The 22576-nt window shown below is 41.9% G+C and overlaps 2 protein-coding genes and 2 non-coding genes across 4 annotated transcripts; all 4 read left to right on the plus strand.

Annotated features, from left to right (window-relative positions):
* The first annotated feature begins 4113 nt into the window (after positions 1 to 4113).
* prim1 (DNA primase subunit 1) lies at positions 4114 to 7333 on the plus strand. Its single transcript, XM_086069040.1, has 13 exons — positions 4114 to 4527; positions 4678 to 4835; positions 4907 to 5013; positions 5109 to 5182; positions 5269 to 5405; positions 5551 to 5609; positions 5691 to 5800; positions 5885 to 5976; positions 6052 to 6184; positions 6276 to 6345; positions 6434 to 6540; positions 6982 to 7080; positions 7164 to 7333. Exons 1-13 carry the CDS (start codon positions 4416 to 4418, stop codon positions 7181 to 7183), a joined length of 1278 nt encoding a protein of 425 aa, XP_085925166.1. The 5' UTR covers positions 4114 to 4415; the 3' UTR covers positions 7184 to 7333.
* A 972-nt stretch (positions 7334 to 8305) lies between these two features.
* naca (nascent polypeptide associated complex subunit alpha) lies at positions 8306 to 21229 on the plus strand. The gene is made up of 9 exons (XM_086068566.1): positions 8306 to 8389; positions 8944 to 9018; positions 12445 to 16098; positions 19843 to 19928; positions 20141 to 20218; positions 20314 to 20460; positions 20558 to 20686; positions 20764 to 20886; positions 21108 to 21229. The coding sequence occupies exons 2-9, from the start codon at positions 8949 to 8951 to the stop codon at positions 21120 to 21122; spliced, it is 4302 nt and encodes a 1433-aa protein (XP_085924692.1). The 5' UTR covers positions 8306 to 8389; positions 8944 to 8948; the 3' UTR covers positions 21123 to 21229.
* On the plus strand, positions 19988 to 20062 carry LOC147178398 (small nucleolar RNA SNORD59). The gene has a single exon (XR_015094276.1). It is a non-coding gene; the product is annotated as a small nucleolar RNA SNORD59 (small nucleolar RNA).
* Positions 20958 to 21032, plus strand: LOC147178399 (small nucleolar RNA SNORD59). Its single transcript, XR_015094277.1, has one exon. It is a non-coding gene; the product is annotated as a small nucleolar RNA SNORD59 (small nucleolar RNA).
* Positions 21230 to 22576: the final 1347 nt, after the last annotated feature.

Raw genomic sequence — 22576 nt, forward strand, 5'->3', positions numbered from 1 at the left:
GAATCAGGATTTCCACGTTTATTGTCATTCCAGTAGATTGACATAGAGGAACTGCACCCAGGAAAAGTGATGCATTTAAAAGTTGAATGTAGGCTATTGATACCACATTCGATGTTCTCTTTTGAATTCGTTGAATTCAAGGTCTGAATTCACAATTTATTATGTGTATTAAGGGGGAAATAGGAACACGAAGAATGACATGTCTATTGTTCCGGTTTTTCTTCCAACGGCAATGCTTCGAGCAAAGATAACACAAATCATTTTTTCATTTTATTTTTTTATTTTTTTTAACTTGCAGTAGCATTTTAAACGGGGTGCACACAAACTGTTGGTATTTTTTGTTGTTTAAATGTTTATATCCATCCATCTATTTTCAAACCCCTTATTCATTACAAACATACAATAAATTTCCCTTAAGTTGACAAGTATCAAAGATATACAAGTATATGTGAAGCTGCATTTAGCTGTTATGCTGCACACAAATGGAATAAGATGCCAATAGAAGTGAAGTCAGCCCCGAGTGTAAACGCTTTTAAATCCAGGTTAAAAACATTGCTCCCCCCCCCCCCCCCCCAGGCCTACCGTTGATTAAGGTCTTTAAAACAATTTTAAATTATTATTATTATTATTTATTTTTTTATTCTTTACGCTAAATGTTTTTTTTTATTTGCTGTCCAATGTTTTAACATTGTCAATGTATGTTCTTTTAGTAAATTCAATTTTCTCTTATTTGCTTCTGAATGCTGTTAACTACTGTGTTTGTTGATGCTTATAAGTGCTGTATTTCCTTCATTGTGTAAAGCACATTGAGTTGCCTTGTGTATGAAATGTGCTATACAAAAAACTTGCCATGCCTTGCCATACAAGTTATGAAAGAGTACACTATTGGAGTATTTCGTTACGACTGAACCCCCACAGAAAAACACACACAAAACAATTAAAAAATAAAATAAAAATAGGCTGCATATAATACAAAATAATTAGCTAACAACAAAGGTCACACATCAGGCAACTTCTGCACATATAGTTAATAAATAGTGTCCATAGTATTTGTTTTGAAAACCTCTATAGACAATGTCTTAAATAAGCACATCATGACTTCTCTCACCCACTGAATGAAGGAAGGTGCATTTCAGGTGGATTAACCTTTGAGCGAAGAGTTGAGAAAGTAACTGATGACACTAGATATTGCTGTTATGGGGTTAGGATCAATAATCCTATTCCTATTGCAAATATAAAGGGGAAACTCTAAAAAATTGCATCCGCTTCGGCGTCCTTTAAAAAAAGCTTTTTGTACTACTATGTATACTTCTATAATGTGACTAAAAGTATGTTTCAAATGTTTTAAGTGTCTGTATTAAAGCCCTTCAAGGGACGTCATTGAAATTAGCATTATAAATGCTGTGATCTATTCCTAGATCAGGACAACATAAAGTCCTAATAAACACAAATGTGGCATCATATTCAAAAATGGTTGTAGTTCTATTTCGTCCCTCCCGACCGCCAGGTGGCGGTGCTGAAACAGCACAGAAAATGATGCAGTCTATACTAGGACCAAATTTGCACTGCCTAATTTATGCGATATGTCATATAGAACTGGATGTTGGATGTTTCCCAATTGGTGACCTAATGCCATGTGTTTATAGAGCAAGTATGTGACTGCTGCTCAAACAAGGCAAATGAGGCCCAGTGCTGCCTTGCAATGCCAAATGCGACAGATGGCTCCATCAATCTGAAGCATACACTAACAGAGAATATTAAAGTGTCAACCATTTGAGAGGAAGTAGAGCATGATGACTTGAGCACATCATTTGAGTGATCAGCTGTCATAGAGGCCCTTGGCTTTTTCAATGCCGTAAATGTATAGAGGGTGACATCAATGTCATGATGCCTGCCACAGTGAATAATGAGGTAGTGACATAACTGTACTGTCTAAACTGTACAAAACCTTGCTGATAATAGCTCCTGGATGCAAATCAATTTTCTCAAACTTAACTCTTTTAACCCTAACTTTCATTTCGCTTTTTGTAACGCCACCCTCTCACCGTCACACCACTGCCGGAACCTTAGACAATAATATCACCTTTCCCCAACACATTAAAATGGTGGCAAAAGCAGCTTTTTATCATCTGAAAAACAGCGGCCACCTTCTCTCTCCTTCTCTGCAGCTGAAACACGCATCCATGCCTTCATCACATCACACATACTGTAACAGCATCATATAATGACACACCCTCTAATCTCCTCAGCAAACTTCAATAATGTACTGTACATTCAAAACTCGGCCGTCTGCCTCCCCACCCATACCTGTGCCCATGACCACATCACCCCCACCCTACAGAACCATCACTGGCTCCCGATCTCATTGCATCAAATTCAATATCCTCCTATTCACCCATAAAGCCCTCCATAACAAGGCCGCCACATATCTTAAACACTTCAACCCTACACCTCATCCCTACCCTCCATTCATCTGACATTAACCTCCTTATCATCCCCAGGACCAAGCACTAAACCTGGGGGGACAGAGCTTTCTCTGTTGCAGGCCCACCCTTCTGAATGTATTCCCGAACGACATCTGCAACAGTGCAACACCAGTGACCCATCCATTTTTAAAAACTAACTAAAATCACAACTGTTACGCACTTCCTGTTAACCTGTAGTAATCGACATCAATGGAAACGGAGGCAACACCACTCAACATCATAAAACTGTAACCCCTCATACTCATCGACATTATCCACTTCTCTCTATAGCCTCACTTAAGTTGTGGACTTTTGCTTTACTTTTTCCTCCTTGTTCTCTTTGATTAATGTGTTTGTCTTTTCATTATGTCTGCTGACCTTGACACTGCGAAGTGTCATTTAGTTCTTTTAAAAGCGCTTCATCGATACAATTTATTATTATTATTATTATTATTACACCGAAAGAAGAAGCAATTATCCTTCATCTAAAATGAAAAATGAGAAAACAAGTACATATAAAGGAGTAAATAGTGAATCCACGAATAGTCAGCTGTCATTATTGCAGCAGTTAAATATAGAAAATTGTCAGGAATGCACCATCTTTCCTGTGTTCACTTTGTTTTGGATATTTTACGAGTTCAGGCACACACAAAAAAAGACGTTATGTTTCCTTTCTCTTCACATCTGGACTATATATCCTGGGTTAAAAAATACCTGTGATGCATTTAGAACTGGGGAAGCTATGTTGTCTTTGTCAAGCTCTTTTAATGTTTATTGATTGGATATGTAAGTATTCTTTATTATATTGAATACTTTCATTTATAATGTTCAATTCTGTGCTCTGTATTACGTTTGAGAGTGTCCGTAATTTTTTCTCTGTATTAAATTATAAAACTGCACAGGTATTTCAACACAATAGATTATCCAATAGATAGTACTCTTCTGCCCTCTTTAGGTGGACAACGTGAATCTTTATTAACGCACGAAAGGGACCTGTTGTTCATGTCATTGGACCTCTGCAACCTGGGTGTTTTCCCCTTAACAATTAAAAAAAGCAACAACAACAACCATATTAAAGTAGGTTGCTTTTGATCTTAAGGTACAATACATTTATCTCATAAAGCTGAAATGTTATCTAAAATTTGACTCCTGTTTCAAAAACTACACGCATGACTACACGTAGATACGACACGCCCCCCCTTCAACAGGGTGCCTACGATTACTGAAACCTAGGAGGGGCAAAGTCGTCAGTAGTTACCGTGCGTGTGGATGGAAACATAACAGACATAAACATTTGTGCACAACGCCTTACAATTACGATAAGGGAACTATCAATAACCTTTCACAAGTATGTCGTGCTCAATTTTGCTGTATCAATTTAGGTATTGTTTTGGGGATTGTTGTGTGCTGACAGTACACCTTTTGGCATTGACGTAAAAAAGTAAATATCGTGAAAATTAGTTGACAAACGAGCAATGTGCAACTTCTATATTCATGCATTCCATTTGATGCGAAAATCGCCCCTTCCAATATGGCCGTCACGAAAGCATATCCGTATGCCAGACTTCTACAGCGCGCTTGGCCGCCTGCAACTATATATCCCACAAAGCGAAATCATACCCATATTGCACTTCGGTACCATCTGTCCCAAAGCAAACAGCCCACATTTGAATGATATAGCATAGTTTTATAGTCTTGTAATGGTATAGTTAAGTGATAGTTTATAATGAAAATCTCTTAGTTTATACATCCATTTTGCAAGCTCGCATTTCGACTTCCGGTGACGTCATTTCTCGCCTCTTTTCTCATTGGCTCTGTGCGATTATTGAAGCGTTTTCCCGCGTTGTGTACGTCGCAAAACAGCACACCGAGTTGTTGGGTTTGTAGGGAAACTAGTAGACATTTTAATTTTAGATTAACGGCGGTACTGTGTCCTGAATATATTGCGAAATGCAGTCGTCATTAAATTATGACACAGCGATCTTACCGGATTTGCTACCGCTTTACTACCGTCGACTGTTTCCTTTCTCACAGTACTACCGCTGGCTCAACTATGGAGGAGGTGAGCGAGCTCCCAAACAGCCGTTGTTGTTTTACGTTCCTGTTTAATATCATTATAATGTTCAGGCTACACTTGTGATGGTGAAGTCAGTGACACGTGTATTCGATGTATCCCCCCACCCCCCCCCCCCCCCCCAATTTGTGACATCAGTGCAGAAAAACTATTTCCAGAACCGAGAGTTCTCCTTCACCCTCAAAGACGACATATACGTCCGCTACCAGTCTTTTACTACGCAGAACGAACTGGAGAAGGAAATGCAGAAGATGAACCCTTACAAAATTGACATTGGAGCAGTCTATAGTCACAGAGTATGACGTACAATCCTACTGGGTAGTATGTCACACGATTGTAACAATTGGTTGTTGATTTTTGCTCACAGCCCAGTCAACATAACACGGTGAAGTCCGGATCCTTCCAAGCTCTGGAAAAAGAGCTGGTGTTTGACATAGACATGACTGATTATGATGACGTCAGAAGCTGTTGCAGGTCATTCAAACATCCATCCATTTATTTTACTGTTATTGGTAAGGGATTGACTCATACTTACTGAGCATCATTTCAACCATAATATTTGATTATAGTGCTGCAGACATTTGTTCTAAGTGCTGGACTCTAATGAGCATCGCTATACGGATCCTGAACAGAGCTCTTCGAGGTAGGTCACTGTTGGTTCATATGTTTCTTTAATATCTAAAAGAGTATGGACTTTGATGTAATATTTTTGTGTGTGCAACATTCTAGATGACTTTGGTTTTCAGCACCTCTTGTGGGTATATTCTGGCAGAAGAGGGGTTCATTGTTGGGTGTGTGATGAAGCTGCCAGGACCCTTTCGGTATCTGCTCGATCCGCAGTGGCAGAATACCTCAGTTTGGTCAAGGTAACTGCGTTGTTACTCCTACTAAATAAATAATGCATGGCATTGACTAAAAGTTGAAGCTGCCCGAGTCTTGTAGATTTTGCTTGTGTGGTGAGAGTCATTCTAAAATTTAAGTCATTATTTCGTCTGGTTTGTCATATCACAGGGTGGTGAGGAGACTATAAAGAAAGTAGTGCTGACAGAGCCAATTCATCCCTTAATTAGGTATCGCTATCCTGTTTTGATATTTTACTTCACCTCAACTAAACATTTTTTTGTCTAAGTCTCTATTTGTACTCTCAACAGAGAATCTCTGACAGTTGTGGAGGGATACTTCTCCATGTATGCACTGCAACAACAGGACATACTGGGCCGCAAGGAGTCTGTGGAGCAAGTGCTGGCCCTTGTGCCTGAAGATATCCTTTTTGCCGTGTATGTCTAATCTACATTTTTTTCCCATAGTTGCATGTGAAAATGACTGACCCTTAACTCGGGTCTACATGTTCGAAAAGAGTTACAACAGGACTTCAAAAATGAGAAGAACCCAGAGAAACGGTGGCAACTCATCATGGAACAAGCCAGCAGGAAACAAGTTGATGATTCTCTTTGTGTTAAATAATTGCACTTTTCTTGATTCGATGTTTCATGACATGCTTTGTCTTCCAAGGCGGCTACCAAGAAGGGCCAACACTTTGAGAAAGAAATCATGTTGCAGTATTGTTACCCACGACTTGATGTCAACGTCAGTAAAGGGGTGAACCATTTACTGAAGAGCCCCTTCAGTGTCCATCCTAAAACTGGTAAATATGAGGATGTTTTTCTTGTCATTATGAGTTGTCTAAATGTGACTAAATGTCTCTCTTTCCCTTTATTTTTTTTAACTATGATCAGGGCGCATCTCTGTTCCCATGGACCTCACAGAACTGGATACGTTTGATCCCTTCAACGTACCCACAATCAGGTAAGCAACAATTTCATATCTAATGTTACATGTCCACTATTGATGCAGTATTTTATAGTTTTAAATTGATGTTTAAATCTCTATGCAGTTTGCTCTGCGAAGAGTTGGATCGGGTCAAGGTGGCTGAGGTGGAAGATGAAAATGAAGAGATCAAGGAAAATGAGGAAGTATCTGCAGAGAAACGGAAGATCAGAGGTGTCATCAATCTGCCCATTTTGTCGTTTTATGCCATTCAGTTTAAGTCATCCACATCTTTCACATTGCTTACCCCTTTTTTGGACATAAACTGATATCAGGCAATCATTTTTCACATCAATATTAACATAGAATTAGAATTTTGATCCAGATTATTAATTTGTGTTGAGGCAACACTTGTAATCTGATTTGCACATATTTATTCAAAGATGGAATAAAACCGATTATATGTATGTGTAGAAATAACAAAAGGGATAGACAAAAAAAAATCCATTGAATCCTGTTGATTGATTAGTTATTTCTCATGTTACACAGTTACAAAGTATGTTTCGTTGTCTGAGAGATTGCACTTGAAATATGTGGAAGAACTCATTTTCCTATTTGTGTTTTCTGGTACCAGTAATATAAATGACGTAACACTCAATTCCAATCTTTTCACAGATTACAAAAGAACCAGTCTGGCAAAATACATAAAGTATTTTGATACATTTTTGGATGGCGTCTCTCATTCACAGAAAGGAGAACTTCTCAGAAAGAGTGGTATGTTTTGTTTGGTAAAATAAGGAATTGTTGGTGTTTAATATTGTATTAAGTCATGAGTTGGCTGTTGTTTTACTTTTCAGATCTTCAAAAGGAATTTTGAGCTGACCATGTAAACATTTGGAACACCTTTAATGTTGCCGTTACGCTGATAAACCATGCCTTCATTGCGACTCTGTTATTTTTAATTGTACTCTGCACACCCAGCAACACATTCATAATTAAACATTAAATAATTTTGTGTTGACCATTATTTTGCTTGAGTTCTACTTTTCTGGTGTATAGTAGTTTGTAAAAATTCTATTCGTCTGATGTTGTTGAAAATTGTTGTAGTTATATGGCAAAAGATCTGCAGGGGTAGGATATTTGAAGTCTACAAATTTTGAACATGAATACTTACCGGAGAACATTTTCAGATTGTTTGCATCTTAGCTGCTAAAATTAATCACATTATTTTAAATTGTCTGAAATTAAGTATAGAGAGAGACAGAATGTTGTACATTAATTGATCATTAGATGAATCAGTTTTCTAATAGAATGTACTACAATGGATCTGTTCAAATGGTATGTTTTTATGAAGGAAAAAAAATAAGATAAAGAGAGATTCATGTTTATCTTTACTTTATCACCATATACAACACGTGACCTATATAACCTGTGCAGCGAAAACAAAATCATTTTGAAAGGGGAATTGAAATTAAACAGGAAAAATGTGAGTGCACATGCACACCCTCATAAAATTGGTGATGTAGCTATATTTACAAATAACCAATTACATTAAAATTCATTTCAAATGGGTAGCAGCACACACCCAGCACCATTTTAAAGGCCTCTGATTAAAATACATAGGCCTACACTTCACTTCAATTCCCAACACCTCACTAACTACATTCAAAGTGATATGAATCACAAATATTTGCTCAGACTAAAAACTATTTAATTGGCAAAGGAATAATGATATCGTAATGTTCAGACATTTTACAACAGCTGCTTCAAGTAAATCCAAGTTAATTAAATAAAAATAAACTTTTTCATTTAATTTACAGTATTTGGATTGCTTGTCATGTTTTGTGTCACTTGCTTTAAAAATGTGTACCGCTACAGCTTTCATGAATATGATATACATTTAATTTGCCTTTGTTACTCTAATGTCAATTTAATACTTCTCACCGTTCCAGAGTAAAATTACAGTATATCGGATTTGATAGTAACCCGGAAAAGGAAGTTTGTTTTCAAAGCCGGATATCCGCTTGTGAGTGAGGTACCAGGTTCTCTCTCGCAGCCATCTTGGATATAGCATCCCGAGTCGGTGAGTACCTCCCCTTCTAAATCTAATGTCATCCAGGCGGTTTCCAAAGATTACGGTCGCTATCAACGCTCTCGAACGTTAACTCAAAGTAGTGTTATTAGTCGGTATGGCCATTTGCCTATCTGCTCCTCATCTTGCCATGATTATGTACACCTTTGTACTGCTGCCGTTAACAGGCTCAAAATGGGGGAACATGATGGGGCTGTTAATGCAGCCTTCCAGGGCCGCATTCTTAACAAGACAACTGTTATAGACGTTAATGATTGATAACTAGTAACTCGTTGTCAATTGTTGTTTTCAGGTAAAAAAAAGAAAAAAGATTAGTTCTAGTGACCAGCATTCCATCCGTCTTAAATAAGTTGTTTGTAGCTTAACGTAGCTAAGTTGGCTAACCCAGCTAAAGCATGGCATGCCTTACCGGTCCGACAAGTACAGTACTAGCAACAGTCAGTGACCCGCAGAATATGCAAAATTATTTTCTTAAATTAAAATGAAATCGATTATAATATCCACATGTGTTTTGCCAATGAGGTAACCATTGTGTCTTTTGTTAGCAACCATGCCTGGCGAAGCAACAGAAACAGTCCCAGTCACTGAGCAGGAGATGCAGCAGCCACAAGTGGAGACTGGTTCGTATTATTATTATTTTTTAATTGTTGCAAGCATGTCACCTGAAACGCTTTCTCCAGAAACAACAGTCGTGGGGTCCTGGTAGTGTACTCATTGGTGCTTGTGAATGTCCTAAATTTGGACACTTGTTTTGAGGGGCTTGATGTAAGGGGAGTGGTTGGATTGGGTGTGCATGTAACAGGTGATGGTCATTTTGACTGTCAGCTGCTAGGTGTTGCACATGTGTTGCTAACTTGGTTTCCAGAGAGTAACCCAGGATCCCCTTGTATTTCAGATGTGTGGCATTCTGCTTTGACAACTTTGTTTTAGGAAGCATCTTGTGTGTTTACTAAAGACCGTTTCACAATTAAAGGAAACGTAACACTTCCAATCTAGTAGCATGTGGTGTTTTATTTGCGTGTTTTCATTTGTTTAACCTCACACTTTTTACATTTTAACTAAGACCTGGGGTGTGGGCATTACATTGGGACAGTTCCGCAAGGCTGCTGAGATTCTAGCTCAACTGGCTTAAATTTATCTGAACATGATGAATTCAGTCTCCTTATAAAGGGCTGTACACTAGTAATCTATTGAAAGTGTAATGCTCCTCTTCGCAACACAACCTTCTAAAATTTAAAACAAGGGTGTACCTGCACAAATCGCCGACTGCCATTTTGATCCACGCCTGTGGAATTAAACCAAATCCCTACATCAACAACCCCCCCCCCTTTTTTGGGGCTAGTATATAAATATTTTTTTATAAAGGACTTCTTTTGAGGGGCAACATTTTGCACTGTAATTTCCAAACTACAAAGCGCACCTAATAAAAAGCTGCAACCGCTAAATTTAGCCATAAAAACAAGTACATATACATTGTTAAAAAAGGCCTTTAATATAAGAGTTAAGTTCTTTGCATAAACAAAGGTATGTTTAATCAAATGAAGCAACAAAGTTAAGTTAGCCACGCAGGTAACTGTTCCACCGGCAATGAATTAGTGGCATGTAGCAGATGTAGATGTGTTCTTCCGCCAAGTCACCACCTTTGTTCAGATTAAGGTTCCTGTTCCCTCGCCATTACGCGGTTCACTTTTCACGGCTTTTGTTTGTGCAATCTTGCATGCTTTTTTATTTATTTATTATTATTATTTATTTATTTATTTGCAGTAATGTACTTGTTTTATACAATTTATGAAGGTTTGAACATTGAGAATGTTTAAATGTGAGAAAATGTAAATGCATCAATGAGAAAAGTGTATAAACTGTGGTGAGGGGTTTTAGAGCCTTAAAACATTTATAATTAATGTTAAACAAAGCTAACTACTTCGCTGATTTCATTTATTGCGGGAATTTTTTGGAACCTAACCCCAGTGGAAAACGAGGGAACACTGTATAACAAATGTAAGTTTCAGGCACTTTATGTGCGACGCATTAATATGGCTTTGTGACTACAAGATCTGATTTCTACTTTTAATCTTAGTGCATTAAGTCAAGTTCACGTATTCAAATTTTACCTTTTTGTTTGAACAACTCTCCTCAAAGAGTTATTCACGTTTATATATGAACATACCTAATTGAAAATATGTAGTGATGTGTGAAAACATGTTTAGGCACTTAAGTTACAATAATATAATGACAGGATGTAATAAAAAAAATTACAGTGTATCGGCTGCTTCGCTTTATTAGCCACCGGTGTCTATGTTATAAAATGGGATATTTGTACAGAAAGAGGCCACAGTTGTATTTTTTTTCATCTGTTTTCTCAGTTTTGTCGTGTGACGTTCGCAAGCTGAGGTGTGATTGATGTTACCTGAGCAACCGTGATGTCATTTTCAAACCTCAAAAAGTGGCAAAATGGCTGCCCCCTGACATGGATTTAAAAACAGGTGGATTTTGCTGCTTAATTAATCTTCCACACACAATATTAATCAGATTAGTGTTTAGACTCGTGGGGTAACAATCCCATTTGCAATGACAAATACATTATAAAGAGTTTTTGTTCCTGAGTATTTTTTTAATATTTTTGTGTTAACAAGCTACAGGAGCTGTTGCTTAATTTACAACTGTTCCACCATTGCTCAGTTATTTAATCAACAATTCATAAGATTTCAGGGTTTTTCCTGTGTTCAAAAGTACGAGGCGGCCACCTCCAGCTAATTTTGTGCCGCCCCCAGGCAGTGCGATATATCGCTCAACTAGGGTGAACAACCGCCCTGCGTAGCGTGTCCGCGCACTACAGCTGGTGTAAATTGACACGCAGACTCGAATGCTTTCTATTCCTTGCGGCGGCCGTACAGAAAACGCACCGCGTCTGTTCCGCAGTCAGTGTAAATTGGGCGTAATGTACTATGTTACCAGTTCGATCATTGTTTTCCAAAGTAAAAATAGATGATTGCAAATATCTTATTTTCTTATAGTCTTCTTTCATGAAGGATGACAGAAATCAGTGAACAAGTACTGTTGATATGCTGAAATCAGAGGATTTGGACAATTTTAAGTATAAAAAAATGGCACCAAACAATTACTCGATTATTCAATTAGTTGTCGATTAATTTGATAATCGATTACTTGTCGATTGGTCCATTAATTTTGACAGCTTTAGTATTTCCTAATTTTACTCGTCTGATTTCACTACCTTCTACATTATAAAATATAGTCCCCAAGAAGAGTGAACTATGTTTACAAGTATTTATTTTTGTATTAATAGTTTCATAGTTTTAGTGCTACTCTGCCTAGTTTGTTTCAATTTTTAAATACACTAAGATTTACAGCAAAACACGTTTTTTCAAAAAAAAAAAAAACTATCGCCATCAATTTTAGTGCCTCCACTCTCCATCCTTTATTCATCAGAAATTATGGTACAAGCTGCAAAACCTAATCAAAGATCAATGTAGTATAATATTAATCATCTTCATTATTTATTTGCACATACTTTCAAAGAATTCAATGTAAACAAAAACATTTTTTTTTAAAGAGCTGCTTATTGGTGCAATATGCTGCTATTTACGTATGTTCCGATTAATCAACTAATCGTGACTACTGTTGATTAATCAACTAGCAAAATAATCATTTGTGGCAGCCCTAATTAAAATCAAAGGCATGGAATAACCAGACAACTCTACACCTGTGACTAGGCAGGTTGTTGAGCAGATGACCTTTTTGATTTTCATTGTCATTCATTACTTTTCTAGCTGAATTTCAGGATTTGTGCATGAAATATGAGTTAGAAATATTAGTCTGATTCATGGCCAAAGTGTCCCCCGACTAAATGAGTTCTGTGTGGAATAAAAAAACAGCATTTTGAATGGTGGTTTGCATCCAAGAAGTATCACTATTGTAACCCTAAAATTATGATTGTCTTGGTTTGATCAACCTTTTCATTTAACCTGCATGGGAAACAGTTCCACAATACTGTTTGAAAAGAAATTAAAGAATCTGTTTTTGTTCAGCAACATCTCCTGCCCCTGCCCCAGCTTCCATCCAGCAACCTCAGGCAGCTTCTGGCCCTGCAAAGCCCAAAGGCAAAGATGCCAAAAGCACTCAGGGTTCTTCTGCCCCAAAGGCCGTTCCAGGCAGAAGGAAACGCTCTTCCATGTCTGCCTCATCCTCCTCTCCCACCTCGCCAAAATCCACTCCTTCCTCCACCCCCTTGTCACCGCTTCCTTCCCCCTTAGCTTCCTCACCTTCAGCTAATCATGCTATGCGTTTTGCCCCAAAAGTTGTGAAGGTTGGCAAACAAGATAAACCCAAGAAAGGAGTGGCCTTTGTGCCCCAACCTGTCCCCCAAGATGTCAAGGTCATTGAAGAAAGTAAAAAATCAGTGAATAATAAGCAAATTGTTGAGCCAAAACATAAATCGGCAGCTGCTGAGAAGCCTGTTCCAACCCCAGCAGCCCTTAAAATTACCCCAAAGTGTGCTGTGGCAGCTTCAGTTCCACTTGCTTCTAGCCCTTCCAAATCTTCTGAAGCTACTTTGCTGACACCTGCTTCTCTTCCTGCTAATGATGATCTCCCACCACTAATCCCACCTATTAAGTCAAGTAAAATATTAAATAAAAGCAGTCCCATTGCCCCTGTAGAAATATCTAAAACAGAATCCAAATCTAAGCATGTATCTCAAGAGGAACTCAAGACTAACATAGAGCCAAAGACTATCCCTGCTGAGAAAACTGTGAAACCAATGAAACAATTTAAGGCCTCAAATGTCTCTACTGAGACCATAATACCGTCACAAACTAAGGCCAACCCAAATTCTTCTGAGACTAAGCCAGCTTCTCGGGTCAAACCTGCTCTTGTGGAGATGGCAAAACCAGCTGCCCAGGCTGTTCCTGTGCAGCCTCCTACTGTCAATGTTACCAAGCCTGCCCCTGTACATGTCAGCACAACCCCAATAGACAAGGTGGTCAAACCTGCTCCGATAGAGGATGCTAAGCCACACTTGAAGGAGAATCTTGCTCCTGTGGTGGCTGCTAAGACAGCCACACAGGATAAACCTGCTCCCGTACAGGCTGCAAAGCCTGCTCCCGTGCAGGCTGCAAAGCCTGCTCCCGTGCAGGCTGCAAAGCCTGCTCCCGTGCAGGCTGCAAAGCCTGCTCCCGTGCAGGCTGCCAAGCCTGCTCCCGTGCAGGCTGCCAAGCCTGCTCACGTGCAGGCTGCCAAGCCTGCTCACGTGCAGGCTGCCAAGCCTGCTCACGTGGAGGCTGCCAAGCCTGCTCACGTGGAGGCTGCCAAGCCTGCTCACGTGGAGGCTGCCAAGCCTGCTCACGTGGAGGCTGCCAAGCCTGCTCACGTGGAGGCTGCCAAGCCTGCTCACGTGGAGGCTGCCAAGCCTGCTCACGTGGAGGCTGCCAAGCCTGCTCACGTGGAGGCTGCCAAGCCTGCTCACGTGGAGGCTGCCAAGCCTGCTCACGTGGAGGCTGCCAAGCCTGCTCACGTGGAGGCTGCCAAGCCTGCTCACGTGGAGGCTGCCAAGCCTGCCCCTCAGGATAAATCCACTTCCATACTGGCTGCCAAGTCAGCCCCACAAGACAAGGCTGCCAAGCCTGCTTCCGTGGAGGCTGCCAAGCCTGCCCCTCAGGATAAATCCACTTCCATACTGGCTCCCAAGTCAGCCCCACAAGACAAGGCTGCCAAGCCTGCTTCCGTGGAGGCTGCCAAGCCTGCCCCTCAGGATAAATCCACTTCCATACTGGCTCCCAAGTCAGCCCCACAAGACAAGGCTGCCAAGCCTGCTTCCGTGGAGGCTGCCAAGCCAGTCCCACAAGACAAGGCTGCCAAGCCTGTTCCCGTGGAGGCTGCCAAGCCAGCCCCACAAGAGGAGGCTGCCAAGCCAGCCCCTCAGGACAAGCGTGCCAAGCCTGCCCCTCAGGATAAATCCACTTCAATGCAGGCTGCCAAGTCAGTCCCACAAGACAAGGCTGTCAAGCCTGCTCCTGTGGAGGCTGCCAAGTCAGCCCCACAAGACAAGGCTGCCAAGCGTGCTTCCGTGGAGGCTGCAAAGCCAGCCCCTCAGGACAAAAGTGCCAAGCTTGCCCCTCAGAATAAAAGCACTTCCATGCAGGCTGCCAAGCCAGCCCCACAAGAAAAGGCTGCCAAGCCTGTTCCCGTGGAGGCTGCCAAGCCAGCCCCACAAGAGGAGGCTGCCAAGCCAGCCCCTCAGGACAAGGCTGCCAAGCCTTCTCCCGTGGAGGCTGCCAAGCGAGCCCCACAAGACAAGGCTGCCAAGCCTGCTCCCGTGGAGGCTGCCAAGCGAGCCCCACAAGACAAGGCTTCCAAGCCTTCTCCAGTGGAGCCTCCCAAGCCTGTCCCACAAGACAAGGCTGCCAATTCTTCTCCCATGGAGCCTCCCAAGGCTGCCAAGCCTGCTCCTTTGGTGGGCACCAAGCCAGGCTTGCATGACAAGCATGTCCCAGTGCAAACTGCCAAGGCAACCTTTCAGGACAAAAAAACTCCCTTGCATACTGCCAAGCCTGCTCCCATGGAGGCCACCAAGCCTACCTCGCAGGACAAACATGTCCCTGTGGAGGCCGCCAAGCCATCCCCACAGGACAAGGCCGCCAAGCCATCCCCGCAGGACAAGGCCGCCAAGCCATCCCCGCAGGACAAGGCCGACATGGCCGCCAAGCCATCCCCGCAGGACAAGGCCGCCAAGCCATCCCCGCAGGACAAGGCCGACAAGGCCGCCAAGCCATCCCCGCAGGACAAGGCCGCCAAGCCATCCCCGCAGGACAAGGCCGCCAAGCCATCCCCGCAGGACAAGGCCGCCAAGCCATCCCCGCAGGACAAGGCCGCCAAGCCATCCCCGCAGGACAAGGCCGCCAAGCCATCCCCGCAGGACAAGGCCGCCAAGCCATCCCCGCAGGACAAGGCCGCCAAGCCATCCCCGCAGGACAAGGCCGCCAAGCCATCCCCGCAGGACAAGGCCGCCAAGCCATCCCCGCAGGACAAGGCCGCCAAGCCTACCCCGCAGGACAAGGCCGCCAAGCCTACCCCTCAGGACAAGGCCGCCAAGCCTACCCCGCAGGACAAGGCCGCCAAGCCAGCCTTGCAGGACAAGCATGTCCCCGTGCAGGCTGCCAAGCCAACCCCACAAGACAAGGCTAGCAAGCCTGCTCCCATTGAGGCCGGCAAGCCTGTCCCCCAAGACAAATCAACTCCCGTTCAGGTTGCCAAGACAGCCCCAAATGATGAGGCTACCAAGCCCGCTCCCGTGGAGACCAGCAAGCCAGCCTTGCAGGACAAGCCTGCTCCCGTTCAGGCTGCCAATCCAGCCCCTCAGAGCAAATCTCTTAACATGAAGGCTGCAAAGCAAAACTTGCAGGACAAACCTGTTGTTGTGAATGCAGCCCAGCCAGAGAAACTTGCTCATAAGGCTGAACTCAAGTCTGCTCCAGGAACTAAGCCAGTTGTTGAGACCAATTTGGCTTCTGAGTCTCCTGTCCCTGACCCAACTTTACGCAAACTGACGTTTGCTGAAGCCCTTGCAAAGCGGGCACCTATCCAAACTGATGTTGAGGTACTAAGTTCCGTTCCTTCACTCAAAAGTGACCCCACAACTGATAAAACCCCAGCCCAGGTGGAGACTGTGATCAACAACGACGAGGGTATTTCTTCTTTCCTTCCTTCTTTCTTTCTTGTTGCTTTGTCATACTGTCACTGAACGGGATAGTTACCCTGATGCTGAAACATCAGCATTTGGTTTAAATCACAAGTTCCTCTTCTTGAAACTTAAAACTCAAAAATAGAATGTAAATTATTTAGGGCTACAATTGAATATTTCAGTATTCGAATATTCGACTGAGAATTCTATTGAATACTTAAGTATTCGGATACAGTCAAATATGATTTTTGCATGGATAAAGAGTAGTTTTAAGTACACAACAAAAAATACATTTTCCCTTAATGAAGAACCAATTGGTTTCCTTGTTTTAAGCCAATTTTTTTCTTCAAATTGTACATTTACTCAAATTTATTAGCCCCACGACAAAAATGTCATTGTGTAAAAATAAATAAATAATCCGAAGTACTTTTAAACAGAGCACACACAAAATGAAAACCCATCCATCCATTTTCTGAACCGCTTATTCCTCACATATTCCACAAACTACAAAAACTACCAGGGTCCAAATTATTAGCCCCCGGCTCCTAATAGTCAATTGATTATCCTTTTTGCTGGATAACAGCCTGCATTTGTTTGTCATTTTCAACAAGTCCCTCGCACTTCTTTGGAGGAATCCCAGCCCATTCTTCTTTGGCAAATCTCTCAAGCACCTCCAGATTTGATGGCTTTCTGGCATGTACATTCTAGTGGCGCTTTTCTACCGGACCGGTTCCACACCGAAGCGGCATTTATTGTCCCCAGATGTTTGCGGCTCCATGGGACTTTTTCGGGGCCAAGCGGTTACAACGGTACCGCCGTTAAAAAACATCTCTGCGGTGGTTCTGCAACGCCGGTCGTCTGGGGCCAGGCAGGGCCGTGTTGTCACCTGTCATCTGATTGACCGACAGCAACGCAGCAAGCAATGCCGTAGCACACGGCCATTTCCTGGTTGTATGCGAGAGAGGCAGAGTCATAAAGTCATAAAAATACAGAATATAGAATGAATATGTTTTACAACAACGCTGAACTATATTTACAAGGTACTTGTGGATGGATTTGTAATGATTGTGGGTTGTTGTTGTTTTTTTTATGCGAGTGCACACTGCTCGCCTGGTCGTGTGTTCCCATTCACTTGAATGAGAGCTCGAGCCACAGTTAAATGAATGAGGCTGAGTTCTCCATTCAGAAATAGTGCCGTTAGCAAGTTTTGTGAGCCGGTCGTGAAATCAAGATCGCAATATTTCATCCATGATGGTCTATATGAAATTGTAAATGCGGTTCAATGTTGGCGCGACTTCTCACTGAAATGTTATGGCAGAGCCACACGCACTGCAAGCTTGGCTTGGACAGTTCAAATGATCCCGTCTCCTTCCCACCGCGCGCCTGTTGTAATGGAAATGCAATGGCGGCCGTGTAATGTCGTTCCGTGAGGTGTGGTGTGATGTGATAGCGTGCCGTGCGGGGCTAATGGAAAAGCAGCATAGGTCGGTCAGGGGTTAAGTTCTCCATCATTTTGAAAATGAGACAAGGGTGCACCCCGTAAACAAGTCCCCATGGGGAATGCACTTTTGTTGTTTAAGATCCCATCACTAAACTGACATTGCTTTCACGCATTGAATTTATTAATATCATCTTAAAAAATCTTGAAAAAGTATTGAATTTTAATATCTGGGTGAGGTCTTAAATTTCATGCCTTCTCTGTGTAGAAGCAGCAAGCCATATTAGGATAAGTTGGAGGAATTGTCTGTCCCTAGAGTTCAGGGTGGCACTGCGGGACGGGACATGTCGAGAGTGGAGTTCTCCACACACTACGCGGCCAATTTAAATGTAGGAGGGGAAAGAGGATGTTTTAATCGCTATTCACTGTTTGGAACTTACTCACTGAAGAAAAGAAAAAAGTTTGAGCTGTCGGCGTGCTGCGGATTTTCGTTATTCGCGGTCCTGGCCAGTCTCTACCCCTGCAAATAGTTGGGGTCCAGCACTTGACTCTTTGGGGGGGGGGGGGGGTGTAACTTACTTTATAAGCTGTCACCCTGTTTTTCTTTGGTTTCTTCCCATTTCAAATCGATAAACGTCACGAAGTGAGTTAGTTTCTATGGTCCACAAAGCGTCCGTGTTTGCAAACTCCCTTGTGTCTTGAGTGCATTGTGGCTAACTGGGTCAATTTGGCTCGGTTATTGCACATTTGGTTGCGTAAAACCATAGTAATAGTCCTTATGGCAAATGCTGGATGGCTAGCCTGCACGCTACTTGGAGTGGGAAGGGGCCGCCATCTTACGTGTGTCTGGCTCCAATAAATTCATTAGAACTCTTGTTTATTTAGCTATTTTGACGCGGATTGTTTTGTGTTAAACATAAGAGTAGCGATGCAAATGTTCTCCCTTTTCAGTCAAGAGACCACAAAAAAACCCTAAGATGCATCAGGGGTGGGTGATGCCTAAAAAGTATATCACGATATTTCAAAGAAATTTGCGGTGATGATATTTTTGACGATATTGGTAATAATTACTGAACAATAGATTTGTGATTGGTGCTTCGGAATAATAGCACTTTTATTGCAGCGCAATATTTAAGCCACCTTTTTTTTCACAATTGAAATGTTAACAAAGTGCAAATATAGCAACCGTAATGGAATACAATTGGGGGAAAAAAGGCCATGTAGTGTTTACCCTGCAAGGTATAATTGTAACATAACTGCTTAAAGCACATTTACTTAGCAAATACAAAGAAAACACAACCCTTCAGAAGTCTGTGGCAAATTGCATAAGTCATCAAAGCCATTATTTTCTCCTGTGTGGTTGATCCTCGTGTTGTAGAGGTGGAAAAAATGCACCGTAGCAGCCAGTTTGTGGCATCATGCTTTGCACATTGCAGGCAAGTGTACTGATGAAAAAAAATTTCCCCCTGCGATTGTTCGGGCAGTGGTTACTTTTGCTGTAACCGGCAACCCTCCTGCGAGTGTTACTTTGCCGTGAATGTCTCTGATTGGTTAATGATCAGAGCAGCGAGAAAATGCCATCATTGCTTGTAGACATTACAAGCCTGTATTAATAACACAAAAGTGCATGATACTGTGCGACAGCAAACGAGCATGCCGTCTTGTCGAGCAAGTTAGCATCACAAACTCACGTCAACTGGATGACGAGTTACCAGTCATGGTAAAATAAACACCGCGGATTGTTTATCTTGGCCAAACAATACGCGACCGCTTCAGTACTAGCCAACCACTGTCTGCTCCCCCCCCCCCCCCATAAGGAGTGCATCTAATCAAGAGTGCTACAGTAATTAACTTGTGTTTACGCCAAACATGAGCTGTTTCCATATCCTCTTCGCGTGTCTTAGCAGAAGAAGGTATGATATGGAACACCCCTAAAAAGCATCTTAGTTGGTAGTGGTAAATGCCGGTCGGAGTCCGTCAGCAAAAAATATGTATAAGTATTGGGCCTTGAGCAACTTCCAGGTGCCGCAAATGTGTTTTTTTAAATGATTAAAATAGCTTCGACACGTGCATTTTTGCTTTCCCAGCCCTAGTTTTTATTTTTGTTTTTCTGCCTTTGTAACAGTAGTTAAATGCATTGCAATGTTGGAGTGGGGGCAAGCTACAAAATCAGTACTGTACATGTTGGGGAGTTGGACACTCCGTTGGAGACAATGTAAACTATTGTCATTGTGCCAGGATTAAGGCAGAATTTTCATTATTTTCTTCTTTCTTGTCATTCTCATTTCTTTGTTTTGATCCAACTTGTAGGTTCTGGCACAGAATCGGAGAGTGACGACTCGGTCCCTGAGCTGGAAGAACAGGACTCTGCACAGACACAGACACAGCAAGCACAGGTAAGGCTGAAGTCTTTTGTTTGTATATGCAAAACATGATGGGTTTTTTTTTTTTTTACTCTTGGATGATGATTAACACAGTGACTTTCGTTCTTCTGAGCCTACTGAAGCCAGCCTTTTCTGTCCTGAGAAGAGTTGTTTTTGTTTTTTTAATCAAAGATGCTAAATTTCTGGGTCCACATTAATATGGATGAACACTTTACTTGCTGTAGGTTGCAGCTGCTGCTGAACTAGATGAAGAACCCGTCAGTAAAGCCAAACAAAGCCGCAGTGAAAAGAAGGCACGAAAGGTATGTTTAAATTGCTGCAAATTGTTCCCTTTGGTCTAATTTACCTACACCTAGACACAAATGGTATGGATGTTTATTTTAGTGTTTTCTTCTAGGCAATGTCTAAGCTCGGTCTCAGGCAGGTAACAGGTGTCACCAGAGTCACAATTCGCAAGTCCAAGAACATCTTGTTTGTCATAACCAAACCAGATGTCTACAAGAGTCCTGCATCAGACACATACATTGTGTTTGGGGAAGCTAAGGTGTGTATCTGTGTAATTTATTTGGTTTGTGATAGTAAGCAAATTCTGCTTTTACTGTTTTGTGATTATTCAACCCACTCATCCTTTTCTAACCTAGATTGAAGATCTCTCTCAACAAGCCCAGCTGGCTGCTGCAGAAAAATTCAAGGTGCAGGGAGAAGCTGTATCAAACATCCAGGAAAATACACAGACGCCAACAGTACAGGAGGAAAGCGAAGAGGAAGAGGTGAAAATGAATTAAACATTGGGCAAATGGGCAAAAGCCACCATCCCTCTACTCATGTCACAAATTCTGCTATTTAGGTTGACGAGACTGGAGTTGAGGTCAAGGACATTGAACTCGTCATGTCACAAGCAAACGTGTCACGGGCAAAGGCTGTACGTGCCCTCAAAAACAACAATAACGACATCGTCAACGCTATTATGGTAAGTTCTCCAAACCTTCACTGAAGTTGTTCTACTCGAGGAAGCCATGTCAAATGGTGTACTCAAAGAACTCTGCAGTGATGATTAAGACAGTGACTTTCGTTCTTCTGAGTTGAACTGAAGACAATATTTCTGTCCTGAGAAGAGAGGATCGAGTATTCCAGTGAGCAAATTAAGTCATTGTTACTGACAAACTTTTTTTTTTTCTCTCTTCATTGTAGGAGTTGACAATGTAAAATGGACCCCGGCAAGAAGCGTTTGAAGAAAGGTTGCTGATTCAATATTAGCTCATTTATAGAATTTATACCCAAGATGGAAATTAAAATGTGACTTAATATGAAAATGTTGTTTGTATTTATTTCTGGAGGGAAAAAAATCTTCAATTTGTGAGTTGACGGTTCAACATTTTTAATAACATACATTTAACATACTCATGAGACGGGATAGCCTGTTCAGATGCTGGCAGACAGCCTCGACTGGGGAATCCCTACCCTCCACATTCACGTCGGACTCCGATGATGTCACACAGGCTGGCACCCTTTTCAAAGGGAGGCTGGTCACCCAAGAGAAGCAAGCAGTATGGCTAATGGGGCGTCTGACATCGACCTTGCATCCATTGAGGATGGCGACGTGTTGGCAGCGCTATGGATTTAGCAGGCGAAATGGACAACTTCACAAAACGGATGCAATTTGCAGAAGGTGCTGTGCTGTTATGAAATGATCAAGCAGCACAGTCTACTGATAGTGGCGTCTTCAGAATTTTTTCATAGGGGTAGCCAGATGGGGACACTAAAAGTTTTGGGTTGGCACACCAAAACTAAAAGTGATAATTTCAGGTTATCATTATACTCTTACAGTAAATCGGCCAGTAGAAAACTATCATACGTAAAGACTTGCAGAAATGCCAGCTGGTATACTTTGGTTTATTGTGATGTAAATGATGAACGCTTTTATTTTGAAGTTTTTTTTCCCGGGAGCGTTTTGCCAGTCGTGATGCAACGGGTGACGACTCGTTCACGCCGAACATCTGTCTGCGGTTCTTATTGCCGGCGTAAACAATTGTGACCGAAGTCAACAATACAACTTCGTACAGAAGTCACGTTCGATCGCCAATTAAGAGCATTAAAAAAAAAAGCCTTAATTACGCTGACATTGTATAGCACGGTGCTTGTTACCAGTGTTTAGGGCATCTACAGTGTTAGCGTGCTAGCGGCTGCAGCTAGAGTCATCGCACTACTTTTCAAAGGCAGTCTAATCGACGTGATGATTGCAAACTTTGATGCTGACAGGCGGACACAGTTGCCGTTCCTAGAGATCAGTTTAATTAACTGAGCTCACTCAATTGTGCAGTAGACGGTCGACAAAATCACAACTGTGGTTCTGACGTCACTTAGTCTCACAGACCAAAAACTGCTTAACTGCGGAATTTCATTTCATACAAAGTGCTGTACATGGAGTAAAAATCAGTCATGGAATAAAGACAGGTAAAACAAAAATAACACCAAATAAATTAATTATTTTAAGTGGGTAAATTAATAAATCAATAAATTAACATAAATAGGTAAGTAAATTAATAACAAAATACAGCAGGCACCATAAAACATTGAAACAATGAGTCAAATGCCAAAGAACAAAGATGTGTTTTAAAAGTGGGTAGAGTGGGAGGTTGCCTAATATGTAACAGAAGGAG

This window comes from Leptonotus elevatus, chromosome 2 (genome assembly GCF_054856555.1).
Source record: "Leptonotus elevatus isolate MCC_2025b chromosome 2, RoL_Lele_1.0, whole genome shotgun sequence".
Taxonomy (NCBI): domain Eukaryota; kingdom Metazoa; phylum Chordata; class Actinopteri; order Syngnathiformes; family Syngnathidae; genus Leptonotus; species Leptonotus elevatus.

Coding starts and splice junctions, on each gene's coding strand:
- naca (XM_086068566.1), top strand. CDS start 8,949: ATGCCTGGCGAAGCAACAGAAACAGTCCCAGTCACTGAGCAGGAGATG. Junction 20,219..20,313: donor GTGAAAAGAAGGCACGAAAG/GTATGTTTAAAT, acceptor GTTTTCTTCTAG/GCAATGTCTAAGCTCGGTCT. Junction 20,461..20,557: donor TTGTGTTTGGGGAAGCTAAG/GTGTGTATCTGT, acceptor TTTCTAACCTAG/ATTGAAGATCTCTCTCAACA.
- prim1 (XM_086069040.1), top strand. CDS start 4,416: ATGCAGTCGTCATTAAATTATGACACAGCGATCTTACCGGATTTGCTA. Junction 5,014..5,108: donor GACGTCAGAAGCTGTTGCAG/GTCATTCAAACA, acceptor ATTTGATTATAG/TGCTGCAGACATTTGTTCTA. Junction 5,801..5,884: donor GCTGGCCCTTGTGCCTGAAG/ATATCCTTTTTG, acceptor ACTCGGGTCTAC/ATGTTCGAAAAGAGTTACAA.